General features: G+C 53.5%; 3 protein-coding genes across 3 annotated transcripts; all 3 read right to left on the bottom strand.

The window, feature by feature from the left end:
• Nucleotides 1-1,662: 1,662 nt before the first annotated feature.
• Nucleotides 1,663-6,064, bottom strand: BBK36DRAFT_1136276 (ARM repeat-containing protein). The gene is given in 10 exon segments (XM_024892929.1): nt 1,663-1,945; nt 1,961-2,065; nt 2,139-2,277; nt 2,347-2,637; nt 2,706-2,999; nt 3,070-3,224; nt 3,305-3,596; nt 3,679-5,696; nt 5,766-5,810; nt 5,879-6,064. 9 exon segments carry the CDS (start codon nt 5,895-5,897, stop codon nt 1,968-1,970), a joined length of 3,351 nt encoding a protein of 1,116 aa, XP_024747347.1. The 5' UTR covers nt 5,898-6,064; the 3' UTR covers nt 1,663-1,945; nt 1,961-1,967.
• An 822-nt stretch (nt 6,065-6,886) lies between these two features.
• Nucleotides 6,887-8,434, bottom strand: BBK36DRAFT_1125773 (Ca2+ transporter; the record flags this gene model as incomplete). Its single annotated transcript, XM_024891314.1, has 3 exons — nt 6,887-7,688; nt 7,787-8,132; nt 8,281-8,434. The coding sequence occupies 3 exons, from the start codon at nt 8,432-8,434 to the stop codon at nt 6,887-6,889; spliced, it is 1,302 nt and encodes a 433-aa protein (XP_024747348.1).
• A 2,403-nt stretch (nt 8,435-10,837) lies between these two features.
• Nucleotides 10,838-12,230, bottom strand: BBK36DRAFT_1125547 (cystathionine beta-lyase; the record flags this gene model as incomplete). The annotated part of the gene is made up of 2 exons (XM_024891296.1): nt 10,838-10,909; nt 10,983-12,230. The coding sequence occupies 2 exons, from the start codon at nt 12,228-12,230 to the stop codon at nt 10,838-10,840; spliced, it is 1,320 nt and encodes a 439-aa protein (XP_024747349.1).
• Between the last annotated feature and the right edge of the window lie 357 nt (nt 12,231-12,587).

Here is a 12,587-nt window from a genome sequence, read left to right on the forward strand (position 1 = left end):
ACACGGTCCTTTGAAAGAAGGAGAGACAGAAATGCAGAGCAAGACAGAACAATGCGAGCCTTTAAATTGAGCCGGGGCCCCAGATCAATCAGGCTCGACTGACGCTCGCATGCGAAAAGCAGTCAAGACATTCGCTGGGACCGAGCGATCTCTGTCGTGTTGCCCTGTGGCTGTAGCAAATCCGCAATCGCATAGCAGCCCCAGTGAGAGATGGAAAGTTCGAGTACAAGAAGATGGAGGCAGAAGAAGTAGAGGAGGAAGAGGAAATGGGAAAGCAGCAGAGTCGGCTCAGGCGTCGACGTCCAACAACAGCCGCCGTCGTGTCTTTCTCAAAAGCAGAAACGTCCGGATACACGGCACAATATCGAGCAAAAGCGACAGCCAGAAAGAAGCAGCAAATCAAAGAGCAGAATTGCAAATCAAGGATGAACAAGAAAAGAATAAAAGAAAAGAGAAAAGAGAAAAGAGAAGTGCGGCTAAAAGAATTGGTTCAGCCTTCACACACACAATCTGCCGTTTGTGTGAGAAGCGGCAAGTGATGTGCACCACCACCTGCTGGATTTGGTCGCAGCGGGTGAGACTTGCCAGCAGCTTCAGCTTCAGCTTCTTCTCTCCGGCAAAAGTCGTGACCAACAAACTGGTGCTTATTCCCTGGAGGTGTCGGTTGTCGGCGTCAAAGGTCAAAGACCCCCAGAGGCTTTTGAACAAATGCAGCAGGTCGGCGCGCAGCTGCAGCAGCACTGGTCATGACGGCCCAAATATGGAACCACACATGCACAGCAGCGAACACGGCTGGGGGCCTGATTGGGCGGGAGCTGATGGGCAGTGTCTCGGTCCGGCGTCGTGGGTGCTCGGTGGAACGTGGATGGAGGGAGAAGGGAAAAGAATTACAAAAAGTGGTATCACGAGAAAGACAAAGGGCACCAAGACAGGTTTATACCTAAGGTAGAGAGAGGCACAGAATGGATCCAGAAATTCTCTGGCTACCTATTCAGACGCAGACTGCGGTTGGGTCTAAAGCAGCGATACGAACTGCAGCATACGATTACCGTAAGGCATTATTGGTGGGAACATCACGATTATACCCTCTATTTCTTCGTAGCACCGCTCCCTAATGCAGAGCTCGGGCCTTGATCAACGTAAATAGCAACACGATTTTGCCTCGAGTCCGTGACTTGGTTGCCCGTCCAGTACTTCATCAACTATGTAGTGTGTCTCTTCAGATCATCATTCTGTGGGTGGCAATGAATAGATACTAGTAACTCGGAGGTGCCAGAGTCGCACAGGTGCTCCCATGCAAGGATCTGCATTCTCAAGTCCCTTGCATCGATTCCTCCTCCTCCCACACCTTCGAGTGCGGGACACAGCAACCACTAGACTAGCTAAGGGAATGATGTGTGGTTCGTACAAAGAACATTGTCCTCAGCTTCTGATGCCACTGCTACCATCGCGGCGTCCATCACGGAGCTTGCCCTCACCGAGGACTCATAAACACCCTGCCAGCCCTCCCACTCCCGTCATCCCCCTTCAGGCACCTTCCATTTCTCAAAATAAGGCAGTAGATTGTATCAATAGCCTTCAAGATGCATCGTCGGTGACTGTTGTTAAACCGCCATTGCTTATTCACGCGGCAGTAGCAGAACGTACCAGAGGAGACCCTCCGTCCGATTGCATTGGCCTCACCGATCAAATTCGGTGTCTCATATCAGAGAACAGTGAAATAGCAAACCCAAGTCATGCTTTTGTCATCCCTGTTGAGCCGCGCTTGTGGCTCTCGTTGTTAGGGGCGGTGTGCTTGTTGCTGACAAGCAGTGACAGCATCCAGAAACTTGAGCACCTTGTTTTTTTCTCCAAGGGATTACAGGCGTGTATACCGATAATGCCAAAGCTCGGTGTCGTTTGATGTCCGGAGATGGTAGCATCATGTGTAGGTCATAAGGATCGACTTCCATCAGATAATTACGCTGCTACCAATCCACATCGCTAAGTTGCAGCTTCCGAACGCGTTGGCCCTTGTTCGGTTTGTCCACCCGGTTATGGTAGAATGTTGTCGGCCGGTCATTACCTACAGCAAGGCATTTCAATGAGTCTGAGTACAAGAAAGGCAACGCTGGAATGGGTAGGTTGGGTACACTCACCGTCTTGGTCATCACTTTGTTGAAGGTCATAGTTGAGGACAAGGTTCTTGATCCGCTGCTGTTCCTCCCTCTCTGCTTGCTGCTGTGTCTTCATAGCAATTGCAAACGTCGAATCCGAAGGCAGTTCGACTGTCCGAGTCTAACGGCCACGTCAGCATTCAAATCTCAGGACAAGTTTAGGGGAGAAAGAAACATGACAAAAGCATACCTGCTGCCGGTTGCCTCTCTTTGTCATCAACGAGAATGCCATTTTGCCGTTCTGCTGCGTCTCCCCAGAGCCAGTGGACATGGACGGTTCACGATTCCTCGACCGCACGGGGAGCGGCACGTCAAACAGCTGTTTGCGCTCAAATTTGCGCGATTCAAGGCTTTCCGCCATCATTTTGGCATACTCTCGTTCAAATTCGGCTTCATCTTCCGGATCAACGGCTTCTTCCTGCCTGGTGACGATGATGGCCTCGTCATATTCGCTTTCATGGGTGGAGACATTGTCACCCTCCTGTCAGAGATGAGGCATTAGCAGGATTGTCCAAGGGCATTCGCTCAGAGGCCCGTGCTGCATCATACCTCTGCTTCCTCTTCTTCTTCAGAAGCGCTTTCATCTTCGCCATCACCGTCGGCTTCTACGTCGTCCATGTCACCGTTGTCGTCCTCGGAAGACGGGCCACTTGTAGCGTCGTCTGCTTCCGCAACCTTGTCCACTCCTGCCGTCTTCTGGTCCTGGGCGATGGCAAGCTGGAAGGCCTTGGCCGCCTCCTCGATGTCGTCCACAAACTTCCATTGAGGCCTTGTCAGTGCAAACGTGTCTAGCACGAGAAACTCAATGTCCAGCGGCAGAGGTGCTTTGGTATGGACGTAATACTTGAAAACATAACAGATTAGTCTCGCACACGCTTACAGCATAACATAGGGCCCTATTGCCTTGACTCACCTGGAAGAATGAGAGGAAATAGTCGAGCTTCTTCCCAGCGGCACCTCGATTGAAGAACATGCCACACGTCTCCAGCATAATGGAGATGAGGCGAATCCGGAAGAAGTCGTCCGGCGGATCAAAGGGATTGTATTTGCCGGGAACAGGTGGTCCGCCTGGGAACATGTCAGAAACGAGAATCGGCGGAGCTGAAGTTGGTTTGCCAGCAGGAAGGATGGGAAGGGGTGGGTCTCACTATATCCAAATAGTAAAATCTTATACATGGTGTCAAAGATGACCGGATGTTCCAACATGCGGTAGTTGTAGAGCTCCCCGAGGTATTTGACCTCGGCGACGCGACGCTGGGAAAACCTGAAATCGTTCTGCTCTAGCCCAAAGCAAATGGACTCGACAACGTTATCAACGACTCTCACAACAAAGTGCGGATGATGTCGGTAGAGTGCGCTCAAAAGAATGCCGAGGAGATGGATGTTTCCATATTTCACTTTGCCAGGCTTAGAAAAGACCTTTTCGAGAATAGCAACGACCTGAATGTAATGAATGTCACCTGTTAGCCGAGACAGAGAACATATGGACTCGGGCAGAAAACAGGCAAAGGGCAGTTTTTACCTCTGCTTCCTCCCAGTGAAGTCTGCGAATCTGCTTAAGAATCTTGCTATAATTCCGTTTAGTCATGTCGCCATAGATCAGCTTCCGAATAAAGAGCTCCATCGGAGTCCTTTCTTTCTGCTCAATGGCAGGCCGTTCCGGAGGGTCAACGTGGTACACGGCATTGTCAATGAGCATCCTCTCCGGCTGGCCAATGTGCTGTACAGACTTCTTCCTCTGCAGCGTCTCGAGAAAACTGGCCATTCTTGGCGCTGTTTCAGGGTTCCTGAGAAGATAGCGGCCACAGTTCTCAATCAAGTTGCACAGAATCTCAATGTTCATGCGAGAGAAGTCGTCGAGGCTGACCTTGAGGCAGTGGAAAACAACGTGCTCAGGGACGACCCCAAACTTGGTGAGCTCCGCCAGGTACCGAATATTGCTCAGTCGGACCTGGCCCAAGAAGTCTTTTTCCTTGCGGCGCTGCAAGCTACGAAACTCGGCATCAAGATAGTCGACTAATCCCTTGGGGACATCGGGCATATATCTGCCCAGCGTAGCAACCAGACGGGCCCAAGACGGCAGCAAATCGCTTCGACCCTTGGGGACTTCCGTCAGCGCCTTGACCAGTCGGTTGCGCGACGCCTTGGAGTTGAGAAAGCAAAAGTCAATGGCCGTCTGATCGATAATATCCTTGTTGGTAAGGTCGGGCAGACGAGCCAAGAGGGCATCAACCTGGGCTCCAATTGTCTTGTTCGCAATGGCCATCGACTGATCGTCAATGGCTTCAGGGGCCTTTGTAGCTTCTGCGCCCTCGGCAGAATCAGGCTTCTTGGCATTCTGCTCCTCAGGCTCCTGCTTCTTCTTCTTGCCATCCTCTAGAAGGATGGCTGGGACCTTTCCTTTGAGGTCAACTAAATTTTCGTAAAAGCGGCGTTCGTCTTCGTCTTCCCAGATACCGGCACCATCTGCCATGGATCGTAGGTAGTCGCCAGTCTTTACCAAGCCGATGCTGTTGTTTGAGGAAGCATGGGGGTCATTGGAATCTTTCAGACTAGGCATTTCGGCGCCGATAACGTCGGCTATCACCTGGGCATTGGCAACAAGCCTATCCTGAGCCTTGACTTGCTTCTCGTAATTTGCTTGCCTATCTTCAAAGACCTCTCCGGACTTGACATAGGCCTCAGCGTTACGTCGGGCTTGGGAATGAATCGATTTTTGATCTCGGACAATGTGATTGGCGACATCGTCAAAGTATTTCTTGAGAATCTCCTTGAACTTTTCGGCCAATTCGGGAGGAGTGAACGGTTGATCTTCGACGGAGGGTTCTGCGGTCTCTTCACGGGTTGGCGAGGCTTCGTCTTCTCCAGACTTGCGACCTTCAGGCGTAGTAGTCCGGACCCCCAAGATATCCCAGCTGAATGCTTTGACGAAGATGACGAGCAGCGGCAGATTGGCGTGCTCCCTGTCGTGGCCGAGTAGGTCTTTCAGAACCTCGAGCGGGAACGGGTCTGCAGAGGCGCCAGGTTTTGAGCTGCTTCGAGTCTTGAGCTCTACGGATTTGCCGGTAGCGCCTTTGGTTGCATCGTCTGGCTTGGTGGCATCGTCCAGGGTTCGCAGCACGCCAACCAACCAGAGCTCGGTGATGACCCTGAGAAGCGCACGCTGGCGGGTGATGCGCTCCTTCTCCTCCTTCTCACGAACTTCGGCAGCCAGGGTCTTGAGCACACTCTTGTCAGGTGTGGCCATGCCCTTGCCAAGCAGCCAGGTGAGGTACTCGGTAAACTCGGTGGGACCGAATCGCTGGTGGAGGGCGCTCACGATTTCGATGGCGGCATCGATTTCCCCGGGAGTCTTGAGGCGACAGAGACCCTCGTAGCAGGCAGATATGATCTCGGACAGGTACTTGTGCAGACTCAGAGTTCGAATCTCTTGCAGAAACGTCGAGAGGGTTGCGGCGCTAATGGCAGTCCGGAGGCGTTTAATGAAGGCCGTGTTCTTCTTGAGCGACGAGTCAAGCGAGCTGCTGACGTTGATGAGGTCTTTGGTGAGGATGTTAGCCAAAGATGAGCAACGAGGGCATTATCTCGGAGCACATCCAATCTCCATACCTTTGTCGCCCTCCCATGCTTTTTCATTTAGAGCTCGAAGCTCTCCTGGAAACTACAGTTAGCTCCCATATCCATGCCGTCAGTAAAATCGCAAGATCAAGATCAGAACGTACGCTTCCTTGCGCGGTCCATGGCAACCCGCAGGGTGACTCTGGATTGCGACAGCGGAGTGTGATCGAGGTACTACATTCGAGCGTGGCGCTGCACTGCTAAGGGATGTACTGCCCTGGAACACGGCACTGTTGTTGAGCGAGTCGAGCGAGCAGCATCGGTGCGTCCGAGGGAGCGAGTCGGACAGACAGAGAAATGGGAAGTTCGTTTCTTGAGCGGCCGGCCAGGAAGTTGAAGGGAAAAGAAAGACCAAGCTTTGGGGGTCTTTTGCGCCACGAGATTGACGCAAGGCTAAGGTCAAGGCTATGGATGCGGAATGGAGTGGAGTGGCAGAATCGGAGGCTGTTACTGCACCCGATTCTGATAAGCGGCTGCCGGAACAACGAGGCGGCGAGATACGGCTTAGCCTAAAATGAGGGATAGGTCAGAAAGGGCAACAACTGCCATACGTGAGCCAATCAAAGCGACATTGTGATCTTAAGCAACAATTTGTAGATTCGAAGCTCATCGCGGAAATGACAAGAGATCCAGTCCACACGCGATTGTTCACGAACATCAAGCAGTTGCTAGAATAGAACGACTCCATTATGCCACCAATGGTAAACATCTGCTGTCGATAGCAATTGGGAACTGTTGACGCACAAAGGCGCGAGAAAATCCTCCAGGGTAAGAGCAAGTACCCCAGCAATTACACGCCACGCTGAAGTTGGGTACTGTAAGCGTTTCATTACATTCTATTATAAACCGAAAATTGCTAACCATTGCCTATGCCAGTATGAACAGAGAGACAGAGTGAAAACGCTACTCTTCCCAGTTGAAATGATTTTTAGAAAACCGCTATACATGCTCCGCAATCCTCCTTTCCTTCCAACGCTATGCATGGTCGTCCGAAGAGGACTTTGTCAACACCCCTTCTCATTCGACTGTCAAAAGTGTAGAGCATGAGCGAGCCATGAGCAATACTTTCTCCTTCGTACCGCAATGCTGGCATCACAGAGGGTTACTCTATGCTAGAAGAAGCGGAATTTCTCGTTACCGCCTTCGCCAGGCACAGCGCCTCCATGGTTACCCTCACCACCCTCAGCAGAGGCACCCTGAGCATGCGGCGGGTCCGGATAGTAAAAGGCAGAAACCGCGACTGCCACGTAGAGAGTCACCAAGAGGAAGCCCTCAAGATAGTTACTCTTTTGATCCTGCAAGAAGCGCCCAACGGTCAAGATGGCTAGGAGGAGCATGACCAAGTCGAAGATGCCAAACTCCAGATCCAGGAGCTTGCTTTGGCCCCAAGCAACGACGACGACCAGCGGGGCGTTGAAGAGGGCAGTCTGAAGGGTGGCTCCCAGGACGTGAGACAGGGCAAAGTTCATCTGGTTGTCCCAGGCTTCGTCAATGGCCGTGATGTGCTCGGCGAACTTTTCGACCAGGGGAACCAGAATAAGACCCATGAAGGCATCGGACACCTTGGACTTTTCGATGACGTGTTCGATCTGCAAGACGAGGGTGATGGCAATCAAGGTGACGAGAGTCACGGCAATGGTCAATGCGACGATGCACTCGGTCATGGTGAGCTTGTCCTTGGCGGCGTCCTTATGGCCGTCGCGGTCGCGCTCCTCATCCATCTCAAAGATGGCGTGGTAGATACCATGGTGGGTTCGGGCCTGGAAGAAGACATAGACGCAGTAGGCGATGATGAGGAGGATGGAGACGATTCGCGAGATGCTCAGTGTCTTGTGAGCAATCTGCTCGGCAGTCAGCGTGCTGTCGTCCGGCAGGCCGTGCGAGAACACGGTGGGAATAGCCAGCGCAACGCCCCTGGAATCACTGGTAAGTCGGGTGTCCATCAAGTAAAGCAGGAAATGGAATATAAATCCTGTCGCAAGATCAGGCGGGTGGGAGGGGGTGAAACATACGCTGTGAGGAGCAGACCACTACCAGCTTCACTGATGGTGTCGCTAAAGGTTTGCTCTTCGTGATAGATGCCTCCGACAAAGAAGCAGAAGCCCAAGCAGAGCAGCATGGTGGCTAAAATCGAACCGAGGATGGCGGCTTTGATAACGAGGAATTGGTCTTTTTGCAGCAGAACCATGAAGAGGATGATTTCGACAATGGAGCCGATGGTCGTCTCAATGAGCACGCCGAAGACATGGGGGACTTTACGCGCAAACTCCTGACCAGCGAATCCGATGAGGTTGGCACACGGTGCCATGGCAATGTAGGAGAGAATGAAGATGAGGATGTGATCATCGGGGAGGGTATCTAGACACAATCAAGCGATTTGTTCGTCGACAATCAGCAACTCTGACGCACGGAAGCACGGAAAGCGGACGGGTGTAGATGGGCAAATCGCGGCGCTGGTCCCCCGCAAAGAGCTCTCTCTCTCTCACAAAGATTTCCAACAACTTACATCGAACAGCCAATGCGACGGGAACAATGGGCCACAGCACATTGATGGCGGCGCTGGCCTTGCAGGAGGAGCGGAAGCAGATGCGCAAGAAGTGCCATGGGTGAATGCCACCGCGGCCGCTCTCGCCGCTGGACTTGATCCTGAATAGCTGCATGCCGCGGCCTTTTTCGCTCCGCCAGCGGGTGCGCTTGTACTCGTGGCTGGTGCTGGGACGAGGGAGCTCTTCGGGCTCTCGATTACGCTCTCGCTCACGCTCTCGGGTTCGATCCCGTTCTCGCTCTCGCGCTCGGTCTCGGGAGCCGTAGTGTTTATCGTACACGGGGCCGGGCTCGAGGGCGTCGTTGTTGACGAGACTTCGGTGCTGGCCGTGACGATGCTGCGAGCCGTGGCGGCGATGACTTGGGCTAGCCATCGCGGCGGCTGGCGAGCGTTAATCAAGTCAAGCAACCGGATTGAAACGAGCTCTGATGCAAGTGGGGCCCGTGTGTCGTTCCCTGCTGTCGCTTCTGTTTGATCCTGATGCAACACAAGCTCCAGAGGGTGTGGGAGGCAGCCCAGACGGAAGCGCTGCCTGCAATATCGACTAGCAGCGAAGCGGTTAAGATACTACACGGAGGCGGCTTGGCGTGGGAAAGGCCAAGGAAGCAGAAGAAAGCTAGAGGTCTGTCTCAACACCCTGCAGGCTCAGCTCTGGGCAGTGGGCGATACTAATAAGTTCTCGACTCTGGCTTCACGACCGTCGTGGCGCAGGGCTTCCCCCCTTCTCGACGACGTGGCAGGCTCCAGGTGGCCCCCGATGGCCTCTGCCAGGCTCCGGGGAGAGCATCGCTGCAGATGCCGGGCCCAGTCGGCGGCAGTCCTGGGAATAGTCTCACGGGCACCATCAGGAGGCGTCAGCTGTGATTTGACGAACCGCCGCCGCGGGGGCCATGCCGAAACAGAAGAGGCTGGCGGGCGAGGACGAGTACTACTACGAGTATACGCAGCCAACTGGTGGGCGCCCGCGTTGTAAATGTCGGTGGCCGGCATCACGGAACAGCCCGACCAACTGGAGTCCGCGATCGAGACCCAGGACTGGCTGCTCGCACTTTGTCCATGTACTCCGTCTGCATGCATGGATGATGGAGAGTCTTTGCCGCCCCAAAGAAGCCCCATGCCCTTGCTCGCTTAGGTGGATACACGGCTCAGCTAAGCTGTGGATGGAGCAGGAAAAGAAGATGAGAATGGAAAATACGAGTAGTTGCTCTGGAGGGTTATCGATGCGAGAAGACGCACAAACGGCACACACGGCACCGACATGGAATGCCCGATGCTGTGCTGCGGTGGTGTAAAAAAGGAGTCGCCGAGAGCAAGATGCTGTGTATGTACTATGTGCAATATGCTGTAGAGACACCAACCAGTATCTTATCATTCGATACACCAGTAATTGCTGCATTGTTGGTGAGATACAAGCCGCAGGGCCTCCTCGCATAATGTAGGTAACCAGTGACCCGACCTTGGCGTCTAGAACATCTCAGATTGAAGCCCACCCCCCGAGTCATCAAGTCAAGTTCTGCTCTGGGGACGGCGTTTACATGTAATCAAACAGACACGAGAGCGCCAATTGACTCTCCATCTACCAGATCGCCCAGCAGGACGCTTAGGCAGTACATATCTTGCTTTAGCTCAATACAGTATCAAGAGTCGAGCAGCAGCAAGCAAAAAGACGCTCTGCCCGTTGGGCCACTCAGGGGCAGCCACAAGAATAGGGAGAGAAGGAAAAAAAGCAACTGTCTCACTCTTCCAATTTTCTTTCTTTCTTTCTTGGTCCTGGAAATCTCAATTCAATCCCCCCCCCCCCCTTCCCGCCATGATGCATACGAGCAAGCAATCATCGAGTACGAAGCGCTCAATGCGACGCAGTTGGCTCAAGATAAATTAAATCAAGCAAGCAATCACTTCCTCACCCCCCCCCCTGGAAAGAAACCAGAGCTTAAAACAAACAAGCATGGCTTTAGCGCCCAACCCGTCGGTTGGCTGCCTCGGCGCTACTCGTGCCTTATTCGCAGCTCTAATTTTACCTCCCACCCTTCTTCGTCTTCCTTTCCACTCGCTCTCGCTGGGGGTTGCATACGACTTGGGAGGAATGCGGCGCGCTAAGCGGCAGTAGAAAAACCTGTTTAGCAGGGGTCGTGAGGTCTCGACTTTCTCTTCAAAGCTGAGGTAGTAAAAGGTAACAACACGGCGGATGGAGAAGCCCGATGGTGGCAGCACCTTTGCATCTTCTATTCATGTTGATGAAGTGGTTTGTAATGGTGGTATGTAGCTGTTGCCAGACCCTCCTCTGCCATTCAAGGGCCCACTGCCCGACAAAGCATATCTTATGCTCTCTCTTTTTTCCATTTACATGGTCTGGGAACTCTCCCCAATCCTACGTAGTAAGAAATCACAACCGGTGACCCCTGATTTCACGATTGCGAACCCAAGCCGCGTGTGTACTCTGCAGGCTCAACATGCGCAGCAAGCGAATAACCCGTCAATATTTACTCCTCTCAAGTTACTTCATTGCGCCCCGCCCTCATGGCGATGGAGAGGGCTCAATGGCGTGGAACCCGTCCAGAGTGACCGTCACAGCGCCGGCTTGGACAAGCTAAAGAAAACAAGGTTAGTCGTTGGGCCATGCAAGGAGGAGTTGAACGGTTAGGCATCAAAGAGAAACTTACAGCACGGGACAGATCGTCTATCAGATCGCTGGCATCTTCGATACCGACACAAAGCCGAATGATATCCTCGGGCATCTGCCGTTCTCTTCGCGTCTTGGCGTCGATGCTGGCGTGGCTCATCTGACAAGGCATGCTGATCAGGCTGTTCACACACCCAAAGCTGACGCTGATGGTCCACAGACGGGTCGCCTCGACGATGCGCTGCGAGATGGCCGGATCGCCTGTCTCAAACGACAAGACTGCTCCGGCTCCTCTGGCAGTGGCCCAATGCAGGTCATACTGCGGGTGAGACTTGAGACCGGGGTATCGCACTCGGAACCCATGTGCTTCTAGAAATTCGGCAATTGCCTGAGCGTTGGCCTGCTGCTTTTCCATGCGAATAGCCAGCGTCTTCACTCCCCTCATAAGGAGGAAAGAGTCGTTGGGTGACAGTCCGCAGCCTGTCGAGTTGATGGTAAAGTATAGTTTGTCGCCAATTGCCGCATCGTTGCACGCAATCACACCGGCCATGATGTCGTGATGGCCAGAGAGATATTTGGTTCCCGACTCATACACAATGTCCGCGCCGACGTCGAGGGGGTTAAAGAGCATGGGGGAGAGCATCGTATTGTCAACCACCACGAGAGCCTTTTCATTGACCTCGTGCGCCAGCCGCGCGATTGATGGGATATCGACGATTTTGATCAGAGGGTTTGTGGGCGTCTCGAGGAGAACCATGGTCGTCTTTTCTGACAGGCGCTCCTTGACCGCGTTGACGTCTGTTGTGTCGACATGGTGCACGACAATCTGCTGGTTGGTCGCCAGGTATGTGAGCAATCGATGGGTGCCACCGTAGAGGTCGTCGCCCGTGATGACCTCGTCGCCAGGGCGCAGGAGTCGCGAGATGACGTCGAGAGCGCCCATTCCGGAGCTGACAGCCAGCGCACGGTTGGCATTCATGATCTTGGCGAGATGACGCTCGAGGTGAGTGCGTGTAGGGTTGCCAGATCTCGTGTAGTCGTACTCCTGCTGGCCGCCGCTGGCAGAAGTCTGCTTGAAGGTCGCAGACTGGTAGATGGGCGTGCTGGAAGCGCCATATTGGTCTTTGCCCTCGGTGTAAACAAGCTCTGTCGCGAGAGCATAGCGGCGTCGTCCGTTTCGAGGACTCGATGGCGCCGGTGAGGGCGGGAGGTTGTGGCCGTCGAGGTCGAGACGCTGGAGGGGACTGGCAGACTTGCCGGGTTGGCCGTCGGGGAAGGGAGCTGCCATCTTGGATATAGAAGGGTAGAGGAAAGGTGATGTCGGATGAGAGAGGATTGCAATGAGATGATGCGACAATCGTCTGTCTGGCTGAGGTTGTGTGACTACTACAGCAGATACTGTGCAGTCCCGTACAGCCCGACAAGTGCCCAGTACCTAGTATGAGAGAATTGGCTGACTGGTAACAGAGAATCCAACAAGTCGCCGCACTGGTGCAAGATGGGATGCGATTGGTGTTTCAAGTTCTCCTTCTTTCGATATAGAGAGGAAGAGAACAAAAAACAGGAGAGAGGGAAAATGGTTCAGGGATCTGGATGCTGTAGCAAGAAGCAAACCAGCAATCGGCGCTGTGGGGAGGCAATTGGC

This window comes from Trichoderma citrinoviride (assembly GCF_003025115.1).
Source record: "Trichoderma citrinoviride strain TUCIM 6016 unplaced genomic scaffold BBK36scaffold_12, whole genome shotgun sequence".
Taxonomy (NCBI): Eukaryota; Fungi; Ascomycota; class Sordariomycetes; order Hypocreales; family Hypocreaceae; genus Trichoderma; species Trichoderma citrinoviride.